Source organism: Trematomus bernacchii, unplaced genomic scaffold, assembly GCF_902827165.1.
Source record: "Trematomus bernacchii unplaced genomic scaffold, fTreBer1.1, whole genome shotgun sequence".
NCBI lineage: Eukaryota > Metazoa > Chordata > Actinopteri > Perciformes > Nototheniidae > Trematomus > Trematomus bernacchii.
The window spans coordinates 4,448,533-4,458,738 of record NW_022987616.1 but is presented as its reverse complement, the minus strand read 5'-3'; the positions used below and the strand labels follow the sequence as shown (position 1 = coordinate 4,458,738).

The following is a 10,206-nucleotide window of genomic DNA, read 5'->3' as shown; positions in this document are numbered from 1 at the left end:
TCACCCCCGCACATGTGTGTAAGCATGTGTGTATACATGTATTTGTCCGCACGGCATAAACAATCCCATACTCCTGTCAGGAACACAGAGTGATCCATCAGTTTCTCCACAGAAAACCAATTTCACTGGAGATGTTCAGTTTTCTTTTCACAGACACACACACCACCTATCCACGCAGAGAGAGAGAGAGAGAAAAGAGAGAAAGACACACACATACACAGAAGAGCGGAAGATAAAGAAATAGTCAAACGAATGGCGAGGAAATTGAACAGAGAAGAGAAGGAAACACGGGCAAAATTGAAATGGAAGGATGGGGCGAATAAGAGAAAATAAGAACGAACCATCTTGCTGTATTTAATAGGACACACTGTTATTTGCTGTCTCATCACTTCAATACAATCAGCTGTTGCCCATGCACTTGGCTTTGACACACATTTTATGTGACTGCTTCTACACAAAGCCTCTACACAGTGTTGTTTGTAATACAAAAAAAGAGGAATAAAGATAAAAGACTTGAAGAAAAAAAAGATGTTTTCTCGCTTTTGACCGTTAAAGCTTGAAGTGTGGAATTATGAGCATGCGGTGGCGGCCCAGTTTTGCCATGTTGAAGCGGGCAGATGACAACATAATTACAGAGTCATCTCATAACACGTGATTAAACAAACAATGCATGTCGTCTCCTCCTAACATCCCTGTATCTGCCGTCTTTTGTTGTCATGCATGTGTTTGCTGAATAGCGTGTTGCATGTGTTCATGCTCATGGGCAGGAAGAGGGAGTTGAATCCATGCATGTATGTTAACGTATGTGGGCACACAGACATGGCAAGACGGGGATATGGTGTGCAGACAAACAGGCAATGGACAACGGGCTAATGTATCTTTGTAGTAATGAGCTTAAGTTTAAACAAGATGAGAAAGGCCTTCATTTTAGAAGAGCTGCATTGCTACTAATGACTAGAGGGTCTCCAACTGCCATCTCAGCCTATTATAACTTAGAGAAGGCTCTTCTGTGTTTTTAAGATGAATGCAAATTAAAAAGCATTAGGCTACATTCATTTGCGGTCTTTGGCATATAGGCCACTTTTGGTCCGAGGGCCACTTAAGCCTGCCTTATTTCTTCAAATGACCTTGAAATCAAAGACAGAGGAAGTTTTAATGATTTAGAGGGCTCTTAAAGACTCGAAAGGAAAAGCAATACAGGGCCTCATTAAAATGTTCATTCAAACATTAAAAAAGCTTTTTGTTACAAATGTTCCTGCCAGAAAGCTGAGTTGATACACAAAGAGGGCCGTAAGAGTATCCCGCATCTGAGCCAATTTCATGTCAATGCATCTCCTCATCCCTTCATCAGTGATTCTATAAATTACAAGGCTTATTTGGCTGCTTTATAATTTTCTTTGCGAGACTCTGGGCTTGTGTGTGTGATAAACGACGGGCTGTGGAGCGTTGCGATTTTGGTGCAGGGCCTGTGAATGACCTGGGGAATGCTGTGTGTCACTTTATATTTAGCTTCTATTTCCTCACCGCCTGCTCTTCCGCTGCACATGGTATGATTTCAGTTTGAGTGTATGTGTGCGTATGTGAACAAAGACTGAGACATATCCCATCACCCCCTAAAATTCCTTCATTCCCTCCTCCATTGCTCCCTTATTTCCCCAACGACTCGGCGCGCCTTGTAAAAACCTTAGCCTGGCTGCTCAGCGCCCTTTAAAATGTAAAGCAATATTACCAAGCCTGACACTTTGATCTCTGTTACTATTGTATTGTTTCAGAGGTCCAGTGAATGTAAGGAAAGCTGTCCAGAGTTAAGCGTGCCAGGATTAAGACATAGTTTCCACACTGAAGGAAAATATGTAACTGATGAGAGCACTGTAATACTGTTTGTTTGTTACAGGTGTTCAAACATAAATGACAAAAAAGGTGTCTGGCATACGCATCGGGAACCTGCGTAACTTCACCTCTCGTGTGTTTAGTTATTTACAGCTCTGACAACAAAAAGCCTTGAACTGTTCTGCAAACTACACAGCACCCTTTGTGTCACAGGCAAAACAGGAAATCAGGCTTTTGTCCGCTCGAGATGGCATCAAAAAACACCTTGTTTCATCTGTCTTAAGCAATCCCATCTTGACGCCTTCACACGTCCCCATGTGGGGCTGTGTGCTCCTCAGAACAGATTGGGAAACAGCACAAACGATCTGCCGGGGAAGTCCCAGCGGGCTGCCATAACATGCTCGTTTGCCGACGTACCTCTGCTGCACAGAGCCCATGTTTGATTTCTCTCAGGTCGCCCCTCCTTTTCTTTCTCTCCTGCTCACTTCTATCACACGCTCATTTTGCTGTCTATGTCACCTTCTTTTTTTCCTTGTCCCTGACACTCTGTCAGCTTGTTGGCCTGTCTGTCTGTGTCTCTTTCTCTTCCTCCTTCACACCTCCTCCTCTTCCTCTTTAGCTTTCAAATACCTGTTAGTTGGCTGTGTCTTGTAGAAATGCCAGCAGTGATTGTCTCCTTCATCCACAATGCAATGATAAGGCAGGTGTTCTGCTGCTCCCTCCATTGGCCTTCTTTCCTTTTATACGTCGTTCAGGTATTGCAACGCCAAACACTCAAAGCAGGCCAGAAGAAAGATATATATAAAAAAGCTTAGATTGCTTTTTTCATGTTACTTTGTGTGCAGCCTTTGTGGACGCCTGGGCTAATCCAGAGAAAGTGTTCTTAATGTTTACTTCACATCTTAAAGAATGCATCAGCGTTGTGCCTCTTGTTGCTGTATCTTCTCACCCTTTACTGATGCCATGCTGCAAACTGCACAAACAATATTTATCTCTTCATTTACTAAAAAAAACATGCTTTACTCATGGGGATGAAAAAGTTTTACAGATTCAGCTGTTGGAAGTTGCATTACACCTGTTTGCAGAAAAACAACAGGTTCTGCTTTGGTGCATACCCCGAAATACAGGAAGCAATAAATAATAAGATTTCATGTTGAGTATTTGTGCACGGGGGACAATGGTTTCCTGATATCTCAGGTGTAAAGCTTTGGTGGATGGAACACAGGTGCCGGAGTTATTTCCGGTCTGTGCCGTTAATCACTAACCCTGAAGCTGAAATATGGCTTGCAGTTTAGTGGTTTTAAAATAGAGTTCCCTTGACGGCATGGAAATAATAATAATAAGGGCAAGATAAAGTCAAGAGACTGAGAATGTTTCATATAAATATGTGCTGCAAAATATGTTCTGATTTATCAGCGAATGTAGGCTCAAAGTGTGTAAGATAATAGAAACTAAAAAGGATCTGATGCTGTCGGCCTGATAACAATAATTTGACAGTTTCAATTCCTATGCAGTAATCAGGACTTTGATGTAAGGAGCTGATTAATAACTAACTTTAAAAACGGCTGTTAAAGGATTTAATGTGCAAATGCAGCCTTCTAAGTAAGAAGAACAAATGAGCGAGGACAAGCGAAGTCCTAAAACAGGAAAACTTTTTTTGTTGGGCCAAAAACTTGTGTGTATTTATGCACATGCAATATAGATTTTAAATCAATAGATTACCTTACACATTAGCATACTGCAAACAAACAGAAACACAAGACTAAGGGCGTGTTTATCTAAAATATGCTCTGTCTGACTTCCTGTTAATTTATGATGGACCCATAAAGGAGTCAGAAAGTGTCAAAGGTTTCCATCAGAAACAGACTGTGTAAATATCTGATTATAAGCCGTTTATCCTCGTTAAACGATGACAACATCGTAACGCCAATACGCAAGTGGCCTCAGATGTGATGTTGGTCAATATCTATTGACAGACAAATCATTGTTGTTGTTCTTTCGTTTCGTCATTGTCCAGGCCCAATGCATGAGGGGCTAAACTGGGAGCGAATGTGATTGGATTTTCAGTCTCCGTCATTAAATTCCCATGCGGGGAATACTAATTCCAGTATTTAGTGCGGTGATGCTAGGGCTTGCTTTCATCTTAAACTGATTCCAGTCTAATTAGATTGGGCATGTGGGGGGTGGTGGATGTATCCGTCTGGACTAATCCCTGCCTCTCTGTCCCAAACATTGTATTATCCAGAGAAAATCCATTGGCTGCAGGCTATTCAAAGGCAGATCTGCCTGAACTGCAGCCTCTGTACTGTATCATCTGGAAAGCTGTGGCTGGAAGGGTGCTCTGTGCAGAGAGGGTGGAACCTAATGGTCATGAGTGATGTATGGGTTGCAGAAAACGCCATTTAGAATTTACAGTAAACCTTTTATCGTGTATACAGGGCAAGACCGCTCACTGCTGAGGTGTCTTTAGCAAAGCTGTGTCTAAACTACTCTGAACTATTCTCTTCAGAGGGCCTTTGTCGGAGGCGAATGGCACCCAAAATATGCTCACAACAATTTCAGTCTGGGTGAAAAGAAAACATTGGTGAATACCCTTGTGTACACATACACTGTGCATAGATCACCCTGTCATCTTGCTTGTGAATTACTAGCAAACCCCAGTGAAAACACAGTGTAAAGAGGTCCTTCTTCTGAGAAGGCCAGAAAAATGAAAGGCCTTCAGCCATTGTTCTCCACAAAGGTCAAACGCAATTCAATCCCATAATATGGCGGGGGGAGCACTACGCTACCTCGGCAACTGTTTTCGCTTTAAGGGTGAGCAACAGGAAAGGGCCATTCAGCAGAACAGTTGCACCCTGTGCACCGAGCACATTCGTCAAGGACGAGGGGTGAAGTCAGGAGGGGGGAGAAAAAAGGTGTTTTTGTGGCTTTTACATGTCGCGGCCGTTTCACTGCACACTGAAGTGTGTTAAGCGAAACAATAAAGGCTACAAGCGATTCTGCCGGAGTGAAAAGATCCTCATCTTCCCCTTCATTTTTGCTGCCCTTGTGAAATTTCATTAGGTGGATTTAACGACTTGTGAATGTCGGCTTTCTCCGTGACCCTGACACCGGTGGCGGACACGTCCCGCTGGCAGGGTGTGATGTATTGTGTTGAGGTTTTCCTGAGGTGCAATTTTTAACGTGACAGCATCTGTTGACCTCAGATCTAGAATGTCCCCCTCCTGTCTGACACTGACACGCATTTCGCTTAATAATACAATTTTAAAAGCAGTAGTCGGCAGCACAAAACCCAATTTCACAATCATTTCATCCATCTATGTGTCGCTCTATCTACCTACCAACGTATCTATCTATCTATCTATATATCTAACTTGAAATTGAGACTAAATATTATGTGATTCCTCCTTTCCTTGTCCTTACATACATACAGGATCACCATTCTTAGGTAATAACAAATAACCCATATGTATGTTTATCCGTGTTTGTGATTTATCATTGTGGGCATTTTTTTCTTTTTATGGGAGGGGTCTAGAGCTGCACCTGATCAGATCCAGATTAGAACACACTTCCAAACATAATCCCCAGCATCTGCTTAGAGTCAGATTACCACAAATAGCATAATGACGGGAAATACCCATTATATGATTTGGAAATTCAGTCTGTCAGGGACTGGAGTAACAATCATTAGAGGGATGTTGACACAATACATACTTTGTTAGCAGTCAACTTGAACATTTTTGTATGATGCAATTGACAAGATCTAACCAGAATAAAAAAAAAAGACAGTTGTATTGTGGGAAATAAACTTGGACGTATTATATATTCTGAAATACTGTCAATTACAAACTAATCAGATGCATTCAAAACAAGCTAATATAACTTCATGATAAGATGAGAACATTGAATGGTGAAAATGGAATAAAGAACATGTGATTAGACAAGATTGGTTTGCAGATACAGTTTTTAATGTATCACAACAATGAGCAACAAACATACTTGATGAACTATTTCCAGAAGTTGTTCAAATACCATCTACAATAAACGTCATTTCAACTATGACAACAGGTCTGTGACAAAATAAAAAAAAGGTTTCAAAACCATGTTATTACCGTGATACGGTACAGTTGAGACCTCAAACAGTACAGTAACAAAAACTAATGCGACTACTCTCTATATATAAAACATCAATAACATTTTTGGTTTAGTTTATTTAAAGTTTTAGCCATAGGGGCTTCTTCTTATTAAAACCTCAGGGTGCATTTCCTATGTAACCCAGATGTTGAAGAGTACATATTGTGTAGGATATGATTGCGCCATGAAAATCCCTTTGACATCCAGAAGAACAATTCCAATTTCAGCCTTTTGAAGGCTGTCCTCATAAACATGACACAATCCATCCATTTTTTTTAAAAAGTTCTTTTTTTTTTCTTTTTGGCTGCTGTGCAGTTGCAATATCTATGTACAGTTATATTGTTGGACCATCCTCTTTGTTGGTTTGTTAGCTTTTACCAGTCCTTGGTGTGGAAAGCGTCCTGTCTGATGCTAACATCTTAGCACATGATGCTAGCTGACAGTTCAGTCTTATAATGCTGAGCCACAGAGTGGGGAGAGGCAAAAAGCCAGAGTTGTGAAGCCTTTGGAATCAGGACAGTCGCTCATGTTTGTACAATGGCAGAATTGCACCTTGGGAGGCCAGGATGTCTCTTATGAAACACAATCGAAAAGTGTCTTCAGGATTAAAGTAAATGTTAAAATACTAAAAATCCAAATAATGACAATTAAAAAGCTCACGCAGAAAATGAAAACTGACATTTTGCTTTAAAACTTTGAAGGAAAAAAAACAAAACACCTTTACAATAATAAAACAGAAGAGGAAATGTTACTGGATTTCATTGTTTGAAACAATAACTAAGCATGATTTGATTTAACCTGTCAAACAGTTGCATTACATGCTACTTGCTCATCTCAGAATAGGAAATACCAAAAGCAATACATTTTTGCATTTCTTCATATTAATAAATTTGTACCATGCACAGCCAACTACGAATATGTACAACAGCTTAGCTTTCTTTGTTCACAAGTCTTCGTCTTTCATACAAATAGCCTTCTGTTACTTTGGAATGAATCACATTGGTTTCAATTACCAAACTAGAAAGTGATTCGTAAAAAATTGAACACCCTTTGACAGCTTTCACATTCTTAGTTCCACAGCAAAATAACAAAATAATATCAAATAAAAAATAGCAAAGCAAAGCAATTAATGGATCAGTATTTTGTCTGGTAGAAAGTTGAGAGAATTTATGGCAAGCAAAATAACATTACACAGTAGCAGCAAAACTTTGTAAGGTAATACTTTGCAATGTTGAAATCACTTAAAAATTAAAATGTCGACTTAATCTGTAGATCATCAGAAGTGCCCGGAGAATTGATGGGAGGACGTCAACCTATGCAGTAAATGGCTGCGCTTAGGTGTAACACTGTTTTTAGTCCTACAAGTACATGAAAAATGTTTTTTAATATACAACAAAAATGCTGTTGTCCCCCTTTTAAAGCAGCATAATTGCAAACGTAAATAATCATACCTTTTTTTAACATTGTGACCAACTTGTACCTTAACAGTTTCAAGTATACAGTACTGCTTTCATGGATGCACCAATTGTTAAATAGGTCTATAGATTGTTAGGCATCAATCCTGTAACAAATATGGACCAATATGCTGCTGCAATAAACACAAATAATAATTAAACACAAACATACATACAAACAGAAAAAAATCTATTAAATTAACAAATGGCCTACTCAAAAAAAAGAAAAAGAAAGACAAATAAAAAAAAAATAAGTGCACTATAGTCCAGACACAAGCAGGTACCGTAACAGTACAGCAATTCACAAATGAAAAATGTTATATTCACATAATCCGAGAGAGTCTATCAAAACTAGAGTTATTACCTCTTCAGAAAAGGGTGTAAGCAGAGGTAAAAGTGAGAAGGTAAGAGTTGGCACAGATTAGTATATACTACAAGAAAAAAAGGGGGCGGGAAATAGATACAGCTTGTTGTAATACAAACTGGCAAACACAGGGGCATCATACACATTTACTTCACCATTCTAAATTCCCTCAGTGGCAAAACCATACTGTCTTTATAGGGCAAAACTAAAAGGATATGCACATCGTCCACTGTAACAGTAATATTGTCTCTTGGTACTCTATACACATCAAGGAAATGCGTCCGATAAAGCTTGACATGTTTTGGTTATAAGCCAAGTGTACCCAGGCTTGTTGCTGCTTTAACAAATGAGAAATGTTATGTTCTGACCTGAGAATTTAAAGCTACTGAATTACACCTATCTAAACTAAGAGAGATTCTCTTTGAGGGTTCTGGATCGTCATCCCATACAGTACATGCTAGCATTTGGAAAACAATCCAGCTGAGGTGCAATTTGCTATCGTGAGAGTTTTTGGCTTGAAACAAGCCCCCCCAAGGGAGCCTGTGGGATTTTTTCCTACTCCATGTTTTTGTATACAATATAAGCTCAGTCAAGCATCTGCAACAGTTCTGTCCATAACAAAAATCAATCAATATCTTGCCAGCATATCAATATGGGAAAAACAATCCTGAGTCAATCATTTGGTACTGTAATTTTTTGGGTTAAGAGAAACTTTGGAACTGCAGTTTAAAAAGTCTTATTTTTTTTTTTTTTTTCTTTTAGCAAGGGATCCTTTTGTCACTCCTACACACTGAACATATCCATTCTGATACTACTGAAGCTCGCGTCTAGGCCAGAGGCCGACTTAGCCTTGACTTCCAACGCGTTATCTAAGTCTTCCAGCTTCTGGCTTAGCTCATTGTCAGACTCATCTGAACAACTCTCGGTGGGTAGTGAGGTTGGAACCCCTGAGGTGCTGCAGGAAGTTGAGGTAACCGTTGAAGGTGAGGAGAGGGGGGGAGGAGGAGAGGCAGACGGGGAGGAGGAAGCAGCTTTCCGGGCTGTGGTGGCCTGGAACAGGACATTTGGCCAGGACTTCATGGACAAGTGAGAGAGATGAGGAAAGGTGTTATTAGAAGAAGCTGCAGACTGCGAGGTAGATGTGGTGTTAGGAGTAGGGGAGCAGACAGAGTGAGGTAATAATCTAGTATGCTCTTTGGCATTTCTCATTGCTTGTTTGATTGTTTTCTCTTTGTGCAAGCTCGACTGAAGGTGTTGGCCAAGTGCTTCATTCCCGTTAACAACCACATTGCAGGCAACACAAGTGTAGTTGCTCACTGCCTTTCGAAGCACTGTCTCTTGCGGGTCAGTAACAGGATGTCCTAAGTAACAGAAGGACTTCTGATGACGCACCACAGAATCTTCGTCAGCAAAAATCATCTGGCACTTCCTGCATATAAACTCATGCTTGACGGACGGTACAATAAAAGCGTCTGGAAAATCTATGGTACTTTTGGTATCTGTTTTCGGTTCTTCTTTTGTGCTTTCTTTTGAAGAGCCTTTATTGGTGTTATCCTTAGCTTTTATAGCTTCTTTTGGTTTGAGGGAGTTGGTGGTGCTCTGTATGCTCTGGGGTGTCTTCACAGAATGTAGTTTATGTAGCTTCAGTTGTTGTTTCTGATGCTGCTCAATCTGTTTCTGCTGCTGCTGCTGTTGCTTCTGCAGGGAATCCTGGAGGGACTGCTGATACTGCTGGTACTGCTGCAGGAGAGCGGTCGTGGAGAGGCCAGCGGCCATGGCAGCTTGTGGGACTGCTCCTGGGCCATATGGAAACAGGTTCTCCATTCCGCACATAGGTGGGAAGTAGCCACCAGCTTGGACCCCTGTAGGAAGCTGGGGAGAAAAGCAGTTCTGAAATCCAGGTAGAAAGTAGGGCAGGAACTGGCCACCCAAGAAAGAGCTGGGATCACTTGTGGCAAGAGCATTCTGAAGTGCCTGAAGCTGTGCGACGTCTAGTTGAGTCTCACTTGCTGCTTTCCCTTGAGCTGGACCATGTTTCTCCCTTTTCTTGGCCATGCTGGGGGTCGCAGGGCGTAGGCCGCTCTCGTTCTCTCTGTCCTTCGCCTTCATCTGCGCTGGCCTGTCTCCAGATTTCTTGCTGCTGTCTCTCTCTGTGTCTTTACCTTGCTGCTCTGTATGATTTACTGCTGCCAAAGGTGTGGAGGGAACAGGAGGAGGAAGAGGAGGTGGAGGAGGAGGAGGAGTCTGCAGAAGAGTCTTGGTTGGGGTAGTGCTGAGAGACATGGCAGGAGAGGGGGTGGCTGGTGTAGGGAACCCAAGCATGCCAGCACCGGGAGACGCTAAAGCTGAAATACAGTGGTATATAAATATGGAAATATTTAATATTTAGATAGTCAAACCCAAATCACTATGGAAATTTGTTTA

General features: G+C 41.1%; 1 protein-coding gene across 4 annotated transcripts in view; it reads right to left on the bottom strand.

The window, feature by feature from the left end:
* Positions 1-5,776: 5,776 nt before the first annotated feature.
* zfhx4 (zinc finger homeobox 4) overlaps positions 5,777-10,206 on the bottom strand; it is a 76,657-nt gene continuing 72,227 nt past the window's right edge. For 2 of the 4 annotated variants that reach the window (XM_034132371.1, XM_034132370.1), the window contains one exon: positions 5,777-10,127. In XM_034132371.1, the coding sequence (XP_033988262.1) occupies positions 8,566-10,127 (1,562 nt within the window). In that variant the 3' untranslated portion in view covers positions 5,777-8,565. The remainder of the gene's footprint in view (positions 10,128-10,206) is intronic. The other 2 variants (XM_034132368.1, XM_034132369.1) reach the window with 1 other exon arrangement.